Here is a 22507-nt window from a genome sequence, read left to right on the forward strand (position 1 = left end):
AACGAGCGTAAAATACTTAGGAGTTACTATCCGGAGCGATCTGAAGTGGAATGATCACATAAAACAAATAGTGGGAAAAGCAGGCGCCAGGTTGAGATTCATAGGAAGAATTCTAAGAAAATGTGACTCATCGACGAAAGAAGTAGCTTACAAAACGCTTGTTCGTCCGATTCTTGAGTATTGCTCATCAGTATGGGACCCTTACCAGGTTGGATTAATAGAAGAGATAGACATGATCCAGCGAAAAGCAGCGCGATTCGTCATGGGGACATTTAGTCAGCGCGAGAGCGTTACGGAGATGCTGAACAAGCTCCAGTGGCGGACACTTCAAGAAAGGCGTTACGCAATACGGAGAGGTTTATTATCGAAATTACGAGAGAGCACATTCCGGGAAGAGATGGGCAACATATTACTACCGCCCACATATATCTCGCGTAATGATCACAATGAAAAGATCCGAGAAATTAGAGCAAATACGGAGACTTACAAGCAGTCGTTCTTCCCACGCACAATTCGTGAATGGAACAGGGAAGGGGGGATCAGATAGTGGTACAATAAGTACCCTCCACCACACACCGTAAGGTGGCTCGCGGAGTATAGATGTAGATGTAGATGTAGATCTTTTGACTGAGAACGATAACATTTTTAGAAGGTGAAAGCAGTCTATCATGGTACCACGCTGATAGTTACAAACCTTAGGTGATCACGAAGCAGTACGGACCCTTGTCATTTGAAGGAAACTGGTGACGTTGCAATTGATTCAGGGTGGACAACACTTTCACAGCTGTTGTTTCATACAGGTATGCATGCGCCTCGTACAAGTGTTGAGGGTGCAGTGTGAGGGCTGCTCAGTGGCACTGTGTTTCAGGACCACCCACCATGTCGGCAGTTACGGAGGTTCAGAACACCACAACCGAGGCCCTGGCCGCCCTGCTAGACGGGGGTGACGGCTCCCTGGTGACGCTGGTGGCGGGCGAGACGAGGGTGGCGGCTCACAGGGCCGTGTTGGCAGCCGCGAGCCCCGTGTTCGCGGCGATGTTCGCACACGACATGCTGGAGGCCAGCTGCGGCCAGGTGAGCATCGACGACGTGGAGGGCCCGGTGCTGAGGCTCCTGGTGGCCTACACGTATACCCTGCAGGCCCCCCAGCTGCCCGACACGGCCGCCCAGCTTCTGCCGGCGGCCGACAAGTACGGCTTGTCGGGCCTGAAGGCTGCCTGCGAGCGGCAGCTGATCTCGCAGTTGGCCGTCGAGACCGCAGCGGCGACGGCCGTCACGGCAGTGAGGCACTCGTGCCCGGACGCCACCAGGGCTGCCGTCGCCTTCATAAAGGACCACCTGCAGGTGATGGCCACGCGGGGCTGGGTGGACGCTGTGCTCGAGTACCCGCAAGAAGTCATTGAAGTCAGCACTATGCTCGGTGAGCCACCAGCAGAAGCCAGGTAAGCGCGATTCCCTTTCTGGCAGTGCTACTGTGAATTTGACGTCGTCCTTGCTTTGTTCGTCCTTGCTTTGTTCGTCCTTGCTTTGTTCGTCCTTGCTTTGTTCGTCCTTGCTTTGTTCGTCCTTGCTTTGTTCGTCCTTGCTTTGTTCCTCGTGGGTTTCTTTGCTGCCTACATAGCATAACACCTTAATGTCATCTACTTACTGATCGTCGGTCACGATGCTAAGTCTCTCACTGTTTTCACTTCTTCTGCTTCTTATCAATTTCGCCTTTTTCTGATTTACTCTGATTCCATATTCTGTACTCATTAGACTGTTCAGTCCATTCAGCAAACCCTGTAATTCTTCTTCACTGTCACTGAGGGAATCAGTCATCAGCAAATCTTATATCATTTCACCCTGAATTTTAATTCCACTCTACAATCTTTCCATTATTTCCATCATCGCTTCTTCGATGTATAGATTGAACAGTAGGGGCAAAGAATTACATCCTTGTCTGACACCCTTTTTAATCCGAATACTTCATTCTTGGTCTTCCACTCTTATTTTACCTTCTTGCCTCTTGTACATATTGCAAATTACTCGTCTTTTCCTATAGCTTACATGTATTTTTGTCAGAATTTCTAACATCTTGAACCACTTGATATTGCCGAACGCTTTCTCCAGGACCACATTCTCCTGTGTATTATCCTTGTCAGAAACGTGGATGCTTCAGCTGTTAAGCTGATTGTGCGATAATTCTCACGCTTCTCTTCTCTTGCAGTCTCCCAAATCGTGATGATTATATTTCTCTCAAAGTCAGATTGTATATTGCCAGACTCATACATTCTACACACCAGTGAGAATAGACCTTTTGCCACCTCCCCCAATGATTTTAGAACTTCTGATTGAATGTTGTCTATACCTTATGCCTTCTTTGATCTTAAATTTTCCAAAGCGCTTTTAAATTCTGATTCTAATCACCAATATTTTCCATACCGACTCCTGCTTGTTCTTCTGTCACGCCATCGGACAAGTTGTTCCAATCAGAGAGGCCTTCAGTGTACTGTTTCCAACTATCCGATCTCGCCTCTGTATTTAACACTGGAATTCCCATTGTGCTCTTAATGTTACCACGCTTGCTTTTAATTCCGTGGAAGATTGCTTTGACTTTTCTATATGCTCCGTCAGTCGTCCCAAGAATCATTTCTTCTTTGATTTCTTCACATTTTTCGTGCAGCCATTTCACCTTAGCTTCTCTGCACTTCCTATTCATTACATCCTTAAGTGACATATTTTTCTATTACTGAATTTTCCTGAATATTTTTGAATTTCTTTCTTTGATTGATCAACTGAAGGTTTTCTTATATTTTCCATGGTTTCTTCGCAGTTAGCTTCTTTGTACCTACGTTTTTCTTTCCAGCTTCTGTTACTGTCGTTGTTAAAGATACCCATTCCTTTTCAACTGAACTACCTATTGAGATGCTTATTATTGCAGTATCTGTAGCCTGAGAAAACATAAATCTCATCTCTTCTTTCCTTAGTACTACTGTATTCCACTTCCTTGTACATCGATTCCTCCTGACGAGTCTCGTAAAATTCAGCCTACTCTTCATCACTGCTAAATTGTTATGACTCTATATCTACTCCTGGGTATGCTTTACAGTCCAGTATCTGATTTCAAAATGTTTGCCTTACAATAATATAGTGTGACTTTAAACCTCCCATATTTCGGTCCTTTCCCAAGTATACCCCCTTGTCTCAAGACTCTTGAATAGACTATACCAGCTATTACTAGGATAAATTTACTATAGAACTTAACTAGCCTTACTTCTCTCCTATTCCTATTATCAAGTACATATTCTCGTGTAACCCTTTCTTCTACTCCTCCTACGGTTGCGTTTCAATCCCTCCATGACTATCACAAATGTACCGAATTACCTGTTAAATATCCTCATACTTTCTCTCTCTTCACCTTCAACTTGCGACGTCATCATGTATACATGAACTATGGATGTTGTTGGTTTGCTTTCGATTCTCACGAGAACATCTATACTCTCTTTCTGCCCTGCCTTTCAATTGATACTGAACCCTACTGCTGTTGCTACTACCCTATTCTCATGTGACCAGAAATCCTTTTCTTTCCTTTCCAAGTCACTGACGCCCACTACAGCTAGATACGTCCTCAGCATTTCCCTTTTCTTATTTTCTAGCTTCCGAACCACATACGAATTCGTTACTTTCCACATGACGACTCGTAGAACGTTGTCCTTTTGTTGGTTACTCAACCTTTTTCTCATGGTCACCTCCCCCTTGTGCCTCCTCGCCTGGAAGTTTGAATGGGGGACTACTCTTTTGCCAGTGGAGAGACCGTTATGGCTCTTATTGAATCACATGCCACATGTCATGTTGATGCACGTTATGTATCTTTAAGCAGTGGTTTACATTGCCTTCTGTGTCCTCACGTTGTTGATCATTGCCACTTCTTCCTCATTTAGGGGCAGTTTCAGACCTCAAGGGAAAGAGAGTGCCCTGAACCTCTGTCGGCCCCTCCGCCCTCTTTGGAAAGGCTGTTGGCTGAAAGATGGTGACACCTGATGCTGGAAGTCTTCAGACACCAATGCTGATGATTCTTATTCAAAATTCAAGTGATGGTGAGGTTCAAACCTGGGACTGAGGACTTTCCTGATTACTAAAAAAGACGCTACCCCTGGGTGACTGGCCCCAAAGAGCAGGGTATGACTCCGTGAGATATCCAGTAAAGCAGGAGCTATGAGTACTGGGGCTACTCATACACACTGGGGGCAAACAAGAAGAGAATACTCCAGCCAGCACAGTAACATTGTCACACTCAAGGCTGTGCCTTACAATCACATTTCCTTCTTGTCTCCGTTCAGCTATCGCCCCGAATTTTTTCCGTGCATTCCGTTTTACAAAGCAGACAGGAAATCTCTGGCCTCCCTGTCTTGTTTGAAGTTCCCTGTGGCGTTACCAGAGGTCGTCCACGGAATCCTATGAGGTTTTCTGCTACTGGGATACAGCAGATTATATTTGCTGTCCACCTACAGGTGTACGACATATCTCCCACAACGTCAGTATTGATGTGACATTTTCATCCAGCTATCATTTGTTGCCTCTGTCTCTCGGATACATATGCTCCATACAAGTCTGTTTTGTTTCCTTTCCAATTAAAAAAAATCCACATTCAATAAACTACAGGTTACTTCACAAGTTGTAAACATTGTCCATCAGATAAAATTGCATACACTGCGTAACCCATATTTTTTCTTTTAATTGTGGCCTCTACTGCAAACTGCTCAACACGAGAATTGTTGTTTAAGAAACACATCACCACTGCTGTCTTTTCAATGAATCGAACTGTGGAGACATTACATGCATATATACAGTTCTATTTGCTTTACTCAAATGCAGATTTAAAATATACTCTTGATAACTTTTATAGCATAGCTCTTGTAATTCTTGTCCATCTTCTTCATTCCCTTGGGCTTCACATCAAACAGCCCTTACATATTCATGACCATATAGTTTCAACAGTAAGTTGATACCCCAACTTAAGTTTGTTTCTCTATCGTTGGGCCTCTGCCCCTTTGCCCCTCTGCCCCTCTGCCCCTCTGCCCCTCTCTCTGCCCCTCTGCCCCTCTGCCCCTCTCTCTGCCCCTCTCTCTGCCCCTCTCTCTGCCCCTCTCTCTGCCCCTCTCTCTGCCCCTCTCTCTGCCCCTCTGCCCCTCTCTCTGCCCCTCTCTCTGCCCCTCTCTCTGCCCCTCTGCCCCTCTCTCTGCCCCTCTGCCCCTCTCTCTGCCCCTCTGCCCCTCTCTCTGCCCCTCTCTCTGCCCCTCTCTCTGCCCCTCTCTCTGCCCCTCTCTGCCCCTCTCTCTGCCCCTCTCTCTGCCCCTCTCTCTGCCCCTCTCTCTGCCCCTCTCTCTCTCTCTGCCTCCAGTGATATAATTCAGCATGCATACATCAATTTTCAAATTACCGCACAACGAAAAGTAGCAGCCAGTTGACTTTAACTGCTTCTAAATTCTGTCAGATGTTCTGTCAGGGCAGCAAAATTGTTAGTCCTTATGTTTGGTATTTGGTTTGTGCTTCATTGTGAACAATGTGTTGTTTTGCATCTTAAGCTATGCCAGTGGAGAATATAGCAGAAGTAGTGCAGAAAAAGACCAGTTAATTGGTGGTACAGTCACGTTAAGTGACAGGCTGGTGTTGTTGGCACGGAGTGTTCTGTTGCCCTGGTGGACAGTCCCTCAGCTGCACCGCCTGCAGTGAGCCCCTGTGTGAACACGCCCACCCACACAGTGTTTCTCTGCGCAGCTCGCCGGCCGCCACAGGGGGCGGGCCCACCCCCAACTCTGACCGTCAACCCCGCAGCGGCCACAGCCGGACTCCTGCTGCAGCTGCGCCTCCCACGTCTGCCCGACACACCCCTCCACCTGATGACGCAGCCGTCTCGCGCTTCCGGTGAGTTGTGTTGCCACACGTGCCCAAGTCTTACCCTCACAGTACTGCTTATTTTGGCATTAACCAGCCGATATAGTAAATAAAATAAAATACAGATTCCTTCAGTTTTTGGATGGAGGTTACAGTTGCCATTAAACATTACTCCTTTCTCACTTTTTTGGCTATGATATTTTGAAGACTGAGCACATATGCAGAAGATTTCTCGTTCTCTGTATTTGCCGTGAGAATTACGTTCAGTTCAGAGTCACTCAACTGTAGTTACGTAGGAGGTGTCCCATACAAATCATACCCATTTCCAAAGATTCTTTATATATTGATGTGTTGAATCTAGATTTTGTTTTGAGTGACGATTGTGTGTCTTACAGATTGATTCTGAATTAAATGGGTGTGGAAACGGGATTTTTCACACAATTCCACTCAACAAAACCTATGTGAATGGTTGTAGATATAAGTTATTGAAGACACTCGGGAAGAAATGGCGAAAGAAAGGTAAACAGAAATACAAGTAATAATGACAAAGTTAATATTTAGTACAGTAATGAGGATACAGCTTGTTTTTGGTATGTCTTAAAAAGTAATTCGAATATTCCTTAAATGGTGCTCTGGTCAGTTACATCTGTAGTGACTATTGAAAATCTGTGCCGCACTGTAACAGGAACCCAGATTAGCTGCTTATTGCAGGCAGTCTCCTTGAGCAGTAGGCTGCCTGAGCACACCTCATCGACACTTGCACTAGAGTTTATCCACTTTTGGGAGGAGTAGCAAGAGGGAAATTGAATCGGTGGATGTGTTATCTTACTTCAGAGGATGTACATCAGAATCTCTGGTGGTAGTGTTAGCAAATCATGGGTAAAAAACATAATCCACAATGGTAATTCCATCTACGCCAGCAAACGCACTCAGCTGGTCTAATGGTTGAGGTATCTGCTCTCGAGAAGTGAGAAATGCAGTGGGTGTGGCTGAGTGGAGATGCGTACAGCACTGTATGGCTCGTCACTCGTAAACAAACTCCTGGGTTCGATGGAGGTCACCAGCTGTGATGAGTAGTGGATTTGATTCGCCGAGGAGAAGTTTTGCATAATTCCATGGTATAGTTAACTATTATTTTTAGAAAAGGGCAACTGACATGGGCAAAGATAGTTGGTCCTACTGAAAATATACTGCCATCTCAAAGTGAACTGACATGTTTGCAAGATGACTCAATAGCTGGTGGATTTCAAAATAAAGTATGGACCAATTTATGCTTCAGTAGAACACACACACACACACACACACACACACACACACACACACACACACACACACACACACACACACCAACAGCAGTGAGACTCTTCGACATGCCTTTTGAAATTAACCAGAGCAGAATGCAATAAGCTATTGTATAATACAGAAATTTCTCCCCTATGCAAAGGGAAACGTGGGAGCCAAACAAGTAATTTAATGTGGATAATGTGGCAGGAGTCTTTTGAATGGACTTCACTTATTCCCTTTTAATAGTTTCCACAATGAAACATTGTCTCAAAATGTGGTAGAAAGCCCAAAGACATTCTGGTCGTGTGTAAAGTACACCAGTGGCAAGACAGTGAACACCGTCACTGTGTGATAGCAATGGAAATGTTCCCGATGGTGGTGCCACTGCAGCGGAGTTACTAAATACAGTTTTCCTTAATTCCTTCACGAAAAAAGGCAAAGTAACTATTCAAGAATTCGAAACCAGAACAGCTGTTAGCATGAGTGACATAAATGTACATACACTCCTGGAAATTGAAATAAGAACACCGTGAATTCATTGTCCCAGGAAGGGGAAACTTTATTGACACATTCCTGGGGTCAGATACATCACATGATCACACTGACAGAACCACAGGCACATAGACACAGGCAACAGAGCATGCACAATGTCGGCACTAGTACAGTGTATATCCACCTTTCGCAGCAATGCAGGCTGCTATTCTCCCATGGAGACGATCGTAGAGATGCTGGATGTAGTCCTGTGGAACGGCTTGCCATGCCATTTCCACCTGGCGCCTCAGTTGGACCAGCGTTCGTGCTGGACGTGCAGACCGCGTGAGACGACGCTTCATCCAGTCCCAAACATGCTCAATGGGGGACAGATCCGGAGATCTTGCTGGCCAGGGTAGTTGACTTACACCTTCTAGAGCACGTTGGGTGGCACGGGATACATGCGGACGTGCATTGTCCTGTTGGAACAGCAAGTTCCCTTGCCGGTCTAGGAATGGTAGAACGATGGGTTCGATGACGGTTTGGATGTACCGTGCACTATTCAGTGTCCCCTCGACGATCACCAGTGGTGTACGGCCAGTGTAGGAGATCGCTCCCCACACCATGATGCCGGGTGTTGGCCCTGTGTGCCTCGGTCGTATGCAGTCCTGATTGTGGCGCTCACCTGCACGGCGCCAAACACGCATACGACACGTCTCCATTCGTCCCTCCATTCACGCCTGTCGCGACACCACTGGAGGCGGGCTGCACGATGTTGGGGCGTGAGCGGAAGACGGCCTAACGGTGTGCGGGACCGTAGCCCAGCTTCATGGAGACGGTTGCGAATGGTCCTCGCCGATACCCCAGGAGCAACAGTGTCCCTAATTTGCTGGGAAGTGGCGGTGCGGTCCCCTACGGCACTGCGTAGGATCCTACGGTCTTGGCGTGCATCCGTGCGTCGCTGCGGTCCGGTCCCAGGTCGACGGGCACGTGCACCTTCCGCCGACCACTGGCGACAACATCGATGTACTGTGGAGACCTCACGCCCCACGTGTTGAGCAATTCGGCGGTACGTCCACCTGGCCTCCCGCATGCCCACTATACGCCCTCGCTCAAAGTCCGTCAACTGCACATACGGTTCACGTCCACGCTGTCGCGGCATGCTACCTACCAGTGTTAAAGACTGCGATGGAGCTCCGTATGCCACGGCAAACTGGCTGACACTGACGGCGGCGGTGCACAAATGCTGCGCAGCTAGCGCCATTCGACGGCCAACACCGCGGTTCCTGGTGTGTCCGCTGTGCCGTGCGTGTGATCATTGCTTGTACAGCCCTCTCGCAGTGTCCGGAGCAAGTATGGTGGGTCTGACACCGGTGTCAATATGTTCTTTTTTCCATTTCCAGGAGTGTATTTTAGATGTTGTGAAGCAACTCAAATCACTTAAGAAAGGCAAGTCTTCTGGTCCATATGGAATACGAATCAGGTTCCTTTCAGAGTATGCAGACACAATAGTGCCTTTCTTAGCAATCATATACAACCGTTGCCGTGACGAAAGGTCTGTTCCTAAAGAATGGAAAGTAGCACATGTCACACCAATACTCAAGAAAGGAAATAGGAGTAACCTATTGAATTACAGATGCATATTACTGACCTCAATTTGCTGTAGGATTTTGGAGAATATACTGTACTCGAACATTATGAGCCATCTTGAAGAAAATGACTTACTGATACATAACCAACACAGATTCAGGAACTATTGTTCTTGTGCAACACAGCTAGCTATTTATTCCTATGAAGTAATGAGTGCTGTCGACAAGGGATCTAAGATCGAGTCCATATTCCTTGATTTCCAGAAGGGTTTTGATACCATTTCTAACAAGAGACTATTACATGTTGTATACGGCCCGGAAGATCCGGGAAAGCCCCAGGAATTTTTTCATCCGCAAGAAAACTGGGAAAAACCTGGGAATTTTTTAGAATTCTGGGAGTTTTTCATTGCTTTTGTTTTCAGTTAATTTTTTGTCATTTTGACTGTTAAGAACCGATACTCTAACAAAGGGTATTACTGTATCCCGCTACTGCAGAATAATACTGCATCTACAAAATATGAACCAGAGAATGAAACTTAAATTGCAAAGGAAATGCGTCATATATATAATAAAACACAGTGCTCATACAAGCGTATGCCAACAGGAAAATGTGTGAAAGGCTGTAGGAAGACAATGCAGTGCTTCGTAACAACTAATTACCTCCGATGAGCGTTAAGTCACAACTGTTTACATCAGATTCATTTAAGCAGTTACTAGCGGAATCACGCGCATGCGCAGTTGAGTCGCGTCTGAGTAGTACCTTCTCCCGCTTCTGGAAACAGCAATGTCGCTGTTGGTTGTGTACGCAGCAAACCGGAGTATCTGAACCGGGCGGCAATTTCGGTGGGGGGGGGGGGGGGATTCGTATTCTTGAGGAAAAATAACCTTGTTTCACAAAGCGGCTAGGGTGGCGCCACCATCTAACCGTCCAGTATTGCCCTGGTACGCGAAGTATCATAGATCTGGGGCTGATGCGCAGAGCCGTTTGACTTACAGTTGTTTGGGGGGGGGGGGGGGGGGGGGAGCTCCACGTGATGTGTGTTTACATTTAGTGATTTTGCTGTTTCCTCTTCGTTTACTGTTCTCACGCGAATGGAAAAAAAAAAAATGATTTCTGTCGTTGGGAACTACCAAGTGAATTAAAATACATTCACATAATTACGGAAGGCTAAAATATATTACTAGTTCCAGATTTTAATATAATATCCATCTTTCTGACTGTCAGGCATTAATCGCCTTGCAGAACAACGAAGTTATTTTTGTCACTTTGCTAAAGAAATTCGGCTTTTATTTATCTTTTCCACTGAGTGAGCCAGTTTGTTTGAAACGATGTGTTTAATTCCACACTATCGGCTAGATTCAACTGTTCACTCCATTTCAAGTGCAAGTTCTCATTTTTTAGCACGTATGGCATTACACCATAATAAAGAACCAAACATGTGACAATACAGTGCTGGTACTCCAAGATAATTTACACCACGAAAAGCACACTGAAAAGCTTAATATCAGATCGAAGCCTGCTTCATTGGGAATCTGGACATACGCATGTGCACTTCAACACAAATTATTCATTTCAGTATGGTTCAAGAAATTCTGGGCCTCTTGTAGTATCCTCTGATCCCTTGTTCCTTTTATGACACAATGTAAGATGTTTTAATGTTTTACTCATAAGAACATACGGGCTTCCTACGTCGTCATATCTGCGCAAGCGCGGGGACGCCTCTTACCTGAAACTCTCTGGCAGCTGCTGGAACAAATCTATTCTGACAGATTGAGGGGAAATATTACGAATTGTGGTTTGAAAAGCATTATCTTCAAAGTAAATTTCCTTTTACGCAAGATGAACTGTTGTTGTTGTGGTCCTCAGTCCTGAGACTGGTTTGATACAGCTCTCCATGATACTCTATCGTGTGCAAGCTTCATCATCTCCCAGTACCTACTGCAGCCTACATCCTTCTGAACTGCTTACTGTATTCATCTCTCGGTCCCCCTCTACGATGAACTATGTGCGAAAATTTAGGACGAATTTCTTAAATCGCAGAGCGTTTGGCTCTAATTTAAAGACCAACTCTTTGATGACAAGCCATTTAGAAAAATTTCGAACCCAGAACATCAGAGATTTATGTCGGTGTTAAACATTTTACTGGCACATTGTGTGATGTATCTTAAAGTGCAAACGCGCAAGAAAGATCGACATTATATGTGAAAGCTTAGCTTCTCTTGTAGCTTATTAATCTTCGTGACAAATATTATATTTGAAAGCTTTGCTTTTCCTGTACCAACACTATGTAATTAGTTTAAACCATTAACTTGTCCAGTTTGTGTTTTTGCCCTAATTGAGTGATGTTGCTATTCGCTGACTATATCACGTGTCCTATGTTCTGAATACCCGCTGTCATCAGCTGGCGAGATCACGTGACATGAGCTGTGACTGCTTACAAAAGCGCATAACAATGTCCATTTCAATGCTTCGGAACGTAACATGCAGTGTTTTGTGAAACGTGTTTTTTTTCCCCGTGTTCCCTTTTCTGAAGTACCGGGAAATTCTAATCTGCTGTATAAAACCATAACCATTCAAATGATTGATAAATTTTACAGTTCCGAGGGAAAGTATACTCTCACTTAACACGGAAAAAGTGTATTTTCACCTGGGAGAAAGTCTTTTTCACCCGGAGGAGTGTGTATTTTTAATCAGAAGATCTGGGAAAAATCCGGGAATTTTTTTCCTTCTGTGCGTAGACACCCTGCATTAATCAAATTGGGTGCGTGTGAAGTATCGCCTCAGTTGTGTGACTGGATTCGTGATTTCCTCTCACAGAGGTCACAGCTCAGATAGACGGCAAAACATCGAGTAGAACTGAAGTGATGTCAGGCGTTCCGCCAGGTAGTGTCAAAGGCCCTCTACTGTTGCTGATTTAAATAAATGATCTATGAGATAATCTGAGCAGCCCTCTTCGATTGTTTGCAGATGACACTGTAATTTACAGTCTACTAAAATCATCGGATGATCAATTCCAATTACAAAATGAACTAGAGACTTCTGTGTGGTGCGACAAGTGGCAATTGGCACTAAGCAAAGAAAAGTGCAAGGTCATCCACATGGGTACTAAAAGAAATCCGATACATTTTGGGCATACGATGAATCGCACAAATCTAAGGGCTGTCAATTCGACTAAGTACCTAGGAATTACAATTACGAGCTACTTAAATTGGAATGACCACACAGATAATATTGTGGCGAGGGCGAAACAAAGACTGCACTTTGTTTGCAGAGCACTTAAAAGGCCACAACGGCATTTTATTAAATTTCGATACATCGGAAACTACATTTTAAAAATCTGAACAGTCATAAACAAGTTCTATAATCCCGCAATCGAAGTCTGTTAATTCCCGTCGTGCGGCTATCAAGATGGAAACCCTTTCCCAGGAGTCACCCCAGTACAGGTGACAGTGCCGCCAACACGCTGCCCTTTTATACCTTGCATACGCAGATACTGCTGCCATCTGTATCTGTATCGCTATCCCATGACCTTCTGTCAGCTCAGCCTGTCTCTGCCTGGAAGCACCAGGGTGGTTCTACAGCGCAAAAGACCTGCTGTCAGTTAGAAATTAGAAACTGCTCGAAATTGTATGTAGACGGAATAGATTTTAAATAAGCTAAACATTTATTCAAAACAACTGATGCCTTGTCATCCACAAACTAAATACTTTCCTTAGTGAAGTGTGGTTTCTCATTTTAATGAACAATATGGTCAAATTCCACACCATCGACTGCTAGACACATTTGGAATAGCTGTTTGAGAGAGAGAGAGAGAGAGAGAGAGATGAACTGGACAAGCTACATTGGATGATACGTCGTTGTGTGGTCTGGCGCGCATCATCTGACACACCAGGGGTTGATGTCAGACTCTATCTTTCAGTGCTCCCCGTAGAAAGAAATCCATTTGAGTCAGATCAGGGTACCTGGCTGGCCTTTGTACTGCAGCATTCCGTCCCATACAACGGCTGGGGAAACTTTCCATTCATTGGTCACTTTGGAGCAGGGGAGGGTCTGGGCAGCGGCCATGTTCGATCCACATACACTGTCGCTTGTCCACGGAACTACCTCTAGAAGGACAGGCTGGATGTTAGTTAGAATATGTGCATACGTATTTCCATTTAATCACCCCATGGATGAAGTGAGGTCCCAAAATGCAATTTCGTATCGTGCCAATTGATACATTTATAATAAGAGCCTGGTACTTCTGATGATTTTCAGAATCGTCTGCCATGCACTGCAGCGCAGAAAGACAATATTTTAAGCCACGTTCGAAATCACGTCCTCAGGAGTTCCCTGTGGAGTGTCAGATGGTAAGGGTGGCATTAATGTAAATGCGAGGTGGGAGTGACACTCGTCTGCTGACCCCTCATTCCTCGGCTGTACGTCTGGTGCCACTGTGCCAACTGACAGGCGTCGCAGCCAGAGCGGCTTCCTCCAGTGCCCGTCGGCTGCAGCCTTCGCCCTCGTCCTCTGTGTGACGTCGAAGCTGCCTCTTCGCACTGCTGACCTAATAATGTGTGCAAGTGTCCGGCGCGATGAACGACGACGGAAAGGACAGACATTCCTGTTTCGACAGAATTTCTTTGACATTCGCCATATAAAAGTAGTAGTCTAACTTCGGCTCATTAGTGTACACGTCTGCATGCAACGTTAATTGTACCAGAAATGACCTGCATATAGACGACACGGTTGCTTGGTAGTTCTGCAGTGCAGACAAGTAAACAGTGGAGGGGTCTGGTACAGTGGCGTAGCCTAGCCTGGCCGTGTTTTGTTTACAGCGGAGTACCGTGTGTCTGAAACCTCGTGAGCGAGCGAGCTAGCGAGTGCCCGCCCTTCCTACCCAGCCACGTCACGAGGTGCTTCTACGCGATGTTCCGAAACAGGGAGGGGGGGGGGCACTCAGGCGAAAACGCTTGCTATTGGGTGGAGCGCCGTGACGTCACGAAGAGGACCCTGGCGCGGCGCAGCCGTATGCTCACACGGCAAATGCGCCGCACCACAGACTCGGTGCCATGTTACTCGTTCATTTTACTTTTGCTTTCGTTCCATACGCATCTGTACAAGTCAAAACCAGGGGCACTACAGGTTTTGTACACATTAACAGTAAATAGATGATAAATAAGTTGAAAAATAACTCACTCGTTTGATGAAGAAGCAGATATGAATGTAGTCTGTTTCTACTGCCGTTTATCAGACAACGATGCAATCCATAACTGCTTCGTCTTTGCGACACATTTCTTCATTGCTTCCAACTTTGCTTCTTGATTGAGATGCCTAATCCTTACAAATATTCTCGTTTTTATGTAAGGAGTAATAACTGCTTCATGAACCTCAGGAAACTTTTGTTTTGTAATAGACCACAGAGACTTTACGACATTTTTTTTGTTTACACAGTCCATTTCCATGAAAAGCAGCAAATTCTTCTTCAAACAGCAACACTGTTTTTCCCATGCTGGCGTTGGAGTGTAAAGACCACCACGAGATGTAATTGATATCCAGTCTGCAGCATGATCTCCTTCACTTTTTGCTGCTCGAAAGCCTAGTGATTTACCAATGTTGTGGCACTTAAATGCAATATAGCCTTCAATGTATTTTACCGCATCTGGAAGAACATTTGAGGTTACAGAGCCGTCCCCCATTGTTACTAGATGTCACTAAATTTTCTTCCACATTCACAGTTTCTGGGATTTCTCATAGTGGCGCTTCGTCAGCAACATATACACAGAGCTCACTGGTAATGAAACTTGGGGGTGCAGGATCCGGGTCGACGTCACATTGGGACGACTCCGTGTTTAATTCTTTAGTAACTGGCGTGTTCCCAGAGAGAGAGAGATATCACTTGCATTACCCGTCAGTATAAGGATACGTATCCTGTTCCTTCCTTCAAAAGGTGTAGGATTGTTATGAAATATACCTAATCCTCATACCCTAGGAAAAAAACTTTCCACACAATCTTGATTCAGTCTACAAGTTAATATATAGCTAACATACACACTTTTCATACTTTCGGAAAGACCAAAGAGAGAGATTTTATTGAAGTTATAAAACCTTTTTGAAAAGGCAACATTCTTTCTTTGTCACCAACGCGCATTGCTGGACAGATGTCTAAGAATCTGTTCAAAGTATTTTCTCAAATTGAGAGATTGATTCCAAACCCACTACGCAGGGATGAGCATTCATATTTTGGAACTCTAGAGTTCAAGACATCAAAGACGTCATTAACGAGTTCAATAAAATTACTTTCAACGTCTTTATGGAGAATATACTTCAAAGCCTGAGCTGTTTGTCGTGAAAATAGTCGCACTGCCGTCTGTACATTGTGCCTTGCTTGATGAGTTAAGTTTCAGTAATGTGGTGTGTTATCGTTAAGTCACTCTTCTGATGCTTTAGAAGTTCCTGTAGAGCTGCCCGAGATATTTTGGACCCATCAGGTAGCGTAATGCTTGTATCCAAGAAACGATTCAGTAATAACTTTAACCGATGTGGTACATCGAAGAAAACCCATACACTCGTGGTGTCGTCTGCTTGATTTCCGAAATAAGTTCTCGCTGTAATGACAGTTCCTTCCAAACTTTTATATTTTTCTCGCCCATATCACACGTCACAGCAACAACACCGATTCCAGATTCCTCAACTGCCTTAATGATGCTCTGAAGCAAATTACTGGTTATCACAGTGTCAAAATCATAGTAAACTTGGTTGTTTCCACTACTTACACAACCCACGTATCATGCAAACTTGTACATTGGAATGTGGTCCGACTACTACGTCTTCAGACGAATCGTAACATATGCGGCCATCAAAATTGATTCTGTGAAAAGTCAGAACAGCTAGTCTCTCTCGAGTAGTAAAAGTGTGTGACTTGGCTTTCAATAAACACAGGAGGATATCTTCAAGAATACCAAGTCTGCATTTAAATTCCTTTGTCCATTTCTGAAGGGTAGCCCTGCACGGCAAACGAATTTTTCGCTTTCGCAAATAAGTGTATGCTTTAGGTGACACAGCTCTTAAAGTTAACGCATGGGCAATGTCCTCTGAATTCCACTTTACCCTTTTATTTTAGTTTAATAGGCATCTTATTTGCACCGGTGTAAAACAATTTGACAATACACTATTTACACTTTAGTGCAATTTGACTTTTTCTTTCACGTCAGATGACTTTTCTGCCCGCTTCAACGAAAGAACACGTCGGAGATCTTTTGGTTTACTTCGTAAGGCTGCATCAAATTTTTTAGTGCCGCTTCTTTCTGTGCATTCAGTTTTTTTAAAAGTTCAATCTCGGCCCTCAGTTCCTTAATTTCAAAATCCTTATTCACTACTTGAGTGGGTTCACGAACGCAGTCTGTACATGTGGTTCGGTCGACTTTCTTTTATTTCGGTGACACAGTTTCTAAAGCCGTCAAAGCTCGCTTTTGCAAACTTGTTGCTCCACAGCGTTGTGCACGACTTCCGGATCTCTAAGGAATGAATTTAATTTTAGTTTTATTATTCCTAAAATTATTTACCGAGTATGCCTACTACTCGTAAAATTTTTGACCAAGTACTATGCAATTGCATTAATTTCTCACTAAAAATCAGATCAATTGACAAAACCGATGAAATATCAGTGGCATAAGCTGCTACAATAGTTTAGTTTGATAAAATATAAAAATAAAAATGTAATAGAAAATACAAGTATACGAACACTTAACCTCCAAGATGGGAGTCAGAAACCATACCACTACACTACGAAGTCAACTGATCAGCGTCAGCTGTCCTTAAAGAAGTAAATCCAAACAAATTACGGGAAATATGCCGATTATTTATTGCCTGTACAACCTAGCGAGTCATTCACTCCCGTAAAGCAATATAGTAATGCGTCAAAAAGCGTTGCATTTATGTGAATTCGTTTTTATTATGGTAATTTTTTAGTTTCAATTAATGTAAGTGTTACGTATGTGAAGACATCTTACCCTTTCGTTTGCATCACCGCTTTCCACAATTTCTTGTCCACGCCAGTTCGGAATGTTTATGCAGAGGATTGCTGCTGGTGATAACTTCTTTCTTGAAGGTAACCCTAGCTCATTTCTCAAATCCTGTTCACAATCTTCTGGCCGATAGTGACCTGACCACACACGTGCAGTTTCCACATTCAGTTTGTCCTTGCGTTTGCATCGAACCATCCATTCACGTCGCAAGTGCTCATCCTTGGGAAAAGCGTAACAAGTAGCGTCCGTCGTCGTCCGAGCACTGTTAATGCAATGTGCCACGGCACACTTACAGCGAGTCTTGCTCGTGGCTGTCTCAAAACTGAATGCACGCCACTGCAGCCTCCTCTCCGTGACGTCAAGGCGCGCGAGGGCGTCTGCAAGTTTTTTACTCGCTTGGGACCGGAATGGCCTGCCTGCTTGTTCTATATGCCTCGGTTCCGAAATGCCGTGCCGGCGATTCCGCGGCGACGCACTGTGCAGACCCATCCGGGAAGCGTTCATTTTTGGGTAAATGAGTTGGCACCACTGCGAGACACCCGAAACACAACATTGTGGAGTAAATTACATCAACACAGGAACAGAAATCAAAAGCCAGGGTTGCTACATCTATTACAAACATACATCAGAACCGAATGCCTGTTCATCTGAATGCATTTTCACCTACAATTCCCTCCTAAATGTATGGATATATTCGGAATATAAACGAAATGTGGTGTAATTATATCGGACAACTGAAGACTTGCTCTTCCATTGTTTCCTTCAAGAGGTAAAAGTTCCCCTTGATTGGGTGGATTGAAACGCAACCATTCTTGTGATACGGGAAACGCGTCATTTCACGCGTTTCATTACTCAGATTCCTACTTCCTTTTTGTCATTGTGTGTACAACGTTATGCGTATCGGTTATTTAGTGTGTTGTGAGGTGTCAGAAAGGTTACTGGTATTTTAAGAGTATCAGAGATTATTTGTTTACTGTAAAAACGGATTACCGCATTTGTATTAAATTTCGCTATGAGAACAGATTAAAATTCATCACGGTTTTAGAAATATTATATACTGCTTTTGGTGAGTATACTACGAGTGAAATAGGTGTTTACGACTGGTATAAACCTTTCGAAGAAGATGAGGATGACGAGAAGGTCATAATAGAAGACGAACTGAGAGTCAAACCAAACGATGCGTAAACCAACACTCAATCGTCTCGGTGACAGACGGCCGAGACCAGTGAAATGTGAATGTTACGTTTCTGACAGTAATCTTCGGTTTTAACACTACAGTGCACCACGACTCCTTGTCCCAAGATGAAACGGCCAGCATGCAGTACTTCTCACCAGATCAACCCAGATGGCTTGAAGCAACGCGGAAAGAAGTCCGGCTTTGTGGCGGAACAGTTCACCATCTCTGCACTGCGATAACGCACCTGCTCACAGTTAATTGCGTGCTTGTGCATGTTTGGCTAGAAACAATACTGTAGTGATGTGCTTGGCCCCATGTTCACTCCATGTGTGACATTTTGTTCTCAAAAATAAAGACAAACCTTCAAGAGCTGTCTTTTACATAAGAGATGAGATTCAAACTGCACCTCTGATAGAACTAAATGCTACTGTAAGGATTGTTCCAGAATAGTTTTAAGCATTGGAAGAACCACTGGAATAGATGTATAATATGTAATAGGAAATACTTTGGTGAAAATGGTATTGGTGTAGACTAATAAATAAACCAAGTATTGGTTTCATCATTCACCGCTGTTGCTTCCACTATCGTATTGTCCATTTTGGTGCCAATGTCACGACCCTGTCACCGTCTTCTAACAGGAATGTCGTTGGTTCACCACCCAAGTTTTGTCGACATAAAAGAGTTCTGTTAATTCCTGACTTGTATCAAGTATCTGCATCGCCAGTCAGTAATGACTTCTCTCGAGAGAGACCTTTCCTTTACTTAGAGGTCTGTTGCAAGTAAATCGCATTTAATGCAGTGTCTTACGCTAAACAGCTTTCTTCCAAGGAAAATAATTTTTTTTGTTTTTATGGCAACAACTAATTTGTGTAATGTCAGCACCATTTTTTAGCCATACAAAAGTGCCTATGGTTGATCAAATTACCGATTTTGAGAAGCTGCTTGCAATGATGGATTTATACTCCAAATTTGGTAGTGCACTTTCTTGGCGGTTCTGGCAAACCGCGTGGTTTATTTTCGGTCGCCTTTCTGATGCGTCCAACAGCGGTAGGGCTGACTTTTGTGTAAACTACAATCCTTTCTTTTTGGGACGGGCAGTATTTGCCCCCAGTTCTCTCTGTGCCGACTCTTTAATACAATCTGTGATTGCAATAGAAGTGACTGAGCCATTTTTACCCCAAAGATCGCAATTATTTGCATTGTGCAGATTTTCCTGTGATGTGGTGCACTTATCGATCACCTCTGAATAACATATTCGTACATGTCCACAGAGTATTTCACATGGTGGATTACTGTTGACTGTTGAAAGAGTTAGAAATGTATGGAATAGGTTCCCATGTATGTGAGTGGACCTCAGCTCTTACGTGACAGAACCCAGTATGTTGTCCTCAGTGGCGAGTGTTCGCCAGAGGCAGGAGTTCTCCAGAAAAGGGTGATGGGACCGCTGTTGCTGTCTGTATACATAAATGGTCTGGTGACAGGTATCTGCAGCTGTTTGCTGACTGTCCCCTAGTGTACAGTAAGATGTCATCGTTGAGTGAGTGTAGGACGACACAAGGCGAGTTGGACAAAATTTCTAGTTGGTGTGACGAATGGCAGCCATCTGTAAATGTAGAGGTACGTAAGTTGATGCAGGTGAGCAGGAAAAACAGACACGTAGTGTTGAGGTGTTCCGCTAGACACAGAGGCGTCGCTTAAATGTCTGAGCGAAAGTTCGCAAAGCGATACGAAATGGAACGAGGTTGAGAGGACTGTGGTAGGGAAGGCGGGAGGTAGACTTTAGTTTGTTGGGAGAATTTTAGGAAAGTGTGGTTGGCCTGTAGATGAGGCTGCATGTAGGCAGCTGGTGCGACCTATTCTCGAGTACTGCTGGAGTGTTTGGTATCGGCAACAGGTAGAACTAAACGAAGACAGCTGTAGGACTGAGAGCTGAGCTGCTAGATTTACTACCGGTAGTTTCGAGTGGCGCAGAGGTATTGCGCGGAAGCTTCAGGAACTCGAATCAGAATCACTGGAGGGGAGGCGAAATTCTTTTCGAGGAACTCTGTTGAGAAAGTTTAGAGAACTGTTTTTTGACGCTGACTGCAGAAGAATTCTAGTTCTGGCAATGTACAGTTGAGACAAGGCGTGCGAAGATAGTGTGAAGGGCATTGTCGCTCGTACAGAGGCACGCAGGCAGTCGTTTCTGCCTCGCTGAATTTGCGAGCAGAACGGAAAGAGGAAATGACTGCAGTCAGCTCGGATAACTTTTTATGTGTACCAGTTACTACTTTTGTTTCGTATGGTTGCTGCTCCACCTACATTGATTATTTTGAACTAAATGCACCAGTTTTATTACCTCTGTAGTTTCTAGTTGGTATTTCACTTGTCTTTGGAGCTTCTTACTGGCTCTCTCGCTTGGGATTAGCCTTTAACTTGCATCAGCTGTGGGGAGAAGCTCTCGCGACATTGGTTCAACTGCAGCAATGCCAGATCTATGCAAGTATTTTGATATTTGTAAGTGTACATGCGATAATGAATCAACACTGTCTGTTTCTATTTCTTACATGCACCTGATTTCTTTCTGGCATGATCTAATTTATGCATAGCATTAGATGCAGGAAATATAGTACATTTTTGAGACTGGTCTAAAGTCACGGTTTAAGTGTTTCTACTACTACTGAAACAGAAATTTTACTCGGAAGCAGCGTAGCTGGTGTACACTTTAAGTTTACTTAGACCTTTTTAAGTATAAATGTAAAGTTTTACGCCTTCTGTAGTGGTGTGTAACTTATTTTGTGTCCAGAATTTTCAGAAAATGCAAAAAGTTACACAAAGTTAACATGACAGAGTATAGTAGTTGTGCAGGATACCGCCTACCACAGACCATATGGTGGCTTGGAAAGTGTGTAAGTAGATGGAAATAGAAGTTCGAGTGGATGTATCTCTTGTTGCATGCATGATTATATGAGCACATGTGACGATTATTATGCAGCAGGTAGTGTGTGTGTGTGTGTGTGTGTGTGTGTGTGTGTGTGTCAGGGAGAGTCGACCTGGTGCCCTTGTTGTATTTCAAATATGTCGACCAACTTATTGTGTACGAAGCAGTGACTTTTATATTTTTTCTCGGTATGTCAGAAAATTTTCATGTTACTGGTCTGAATCACTTAGCTGTCTGCTGAGGAAATTGTATTTCAGTACTTACAGATGTGTATAGTTTCTAGTGTTTTCTTCCTAAGTGACAGAAGGAATTGGTACCCAGAGAAGGTAGTTTTAGGGGTGTGTTTGAATGTAGATGGATTGGGTAGCAACTGCATGCCGAGGTGAAAGGAGGCGGATCTGTAGAGTGAATTACGAGGAAAACCAAATGAATATGTTAAAAGATGGAGTGCACCTATTTTTAATGGCAGATGGCTGAAGTTTTTGATTATGGGCTAGTTCTGTGGATCTGTCTGTAATACGCTGGTTAACCCGTATCGCAGAAGCGAGATTTCTAGATTTGTGACTTGTCGCTCGGAAGAAGTGTATTCAGAATTGTTGGCAGTTTTGCGGCTGTGACAGTTTTCTTAATTTGGTGTTTGTGTCTCGATAGTAGGGAGTAAGAGTGTCGATGTTTTGTGCAGGAGCCTTTCTGATGCAGAGCGAGGCAGGAGGCTGATAGAGGCGGCTGAGGAGGGGGCGGTGGAGGAGGTGCGGCTGTTGCTCGCGGCTGGGGCGGACGTGGCGGCGAGGGGCGTGGGCCGGTGGACCGCCCTGCACTGGGCTGCACGGAGAGGCCACGCGGCTGTGGTGCGGCTGCTGCTCTCTGCGGCGTCCGACCCCAACGCCCGGGATCGGTGGGGGTGGACGCCGCTGCACGTGGCGGCACGGAATGGCCACGCAGAAGCGGCGGCTGCGTTGCTGCAGGCCGGAGCCGACAGGGGGGTGTGGACTAATGACGGGAGGACCCCTCTGGACTTAGCCAGGCTGGGCAATCATCAGGAGATCGTCGAGATGCTAACAGAGCGTTAATACGTGCCACTAGAGAAAATGATATCATGTACTTCAGTCTACATCATATTAAAATAAAAAATTGAAAAAGATCGCTTTCTCTATTCATTTCTACCTTTTGCAGTCCACACAATTT

At 44.5% G+C, this 22507-nt stretch overlaps 1 protein-coding gene across 1 annotated transcript; it reads left to right on the top strand.

The window, feature by feature from the left end:
• The first annotated feature begins 696 nt into the window (after positions 1-696).
• LOC126108170 (TD and POZ domain-containing protein 1-like) lies at positions 697-22392 on the top strand. The gene is made up of 3 exons (XM_049913412.1): positions 697-1442; positions 5758-5904; positions 22005-22392. Exons 1-3 carry the CDS (start codon positions 880-882, stop codon positions 22390-22392), a joined length of 1098 nt encoding a protein of 365 aa, XP_049769369.1. The 5' UTR covers positions 697-879.
• Positions 22393-22507: the final 115 nt, after the last annotated feature.

This window comes from Schistocerca cancellata, chromosome 11, assembly GCF_023864275.1.
Source record: "Schistocerca cancellata isolate TAMUIC-IGC-003103 chromosome 11, iqSchCanc2.1, whole genome shotgun sequence".
NCBI classification, from domain to species: domain Eukaryota; kingdom Metazoa; phylum Arthropoda; class Insecta; order Orthoptera; family Acrididae; genus Schistocerca; species Schistocerca cancellata.

Coding starts and splice junctions, on each gene's coding strand:
- LOC126108170 (XM_049913412.1), top strand. CDS start 880: ATGTCGGCAGTTACGGAGGTTCAGAACACCACAACCGAGGCCCTGGCC. Junction 1,443..5,757: donor GAGCCACCAGCAGAAGCCAG/GTAAGCGCGATT, acceptor TTCTCTGCGCAG/CTCGCCGGCCGCCACAGGGG. Junction 5,905..22,004: donor GCAGCCGTCTCGCGCTTCCG/GTGAGTTGTGTT, acceptor TGTTTTGTGCAG/GAGCCTTTCTGATGCAGAGC.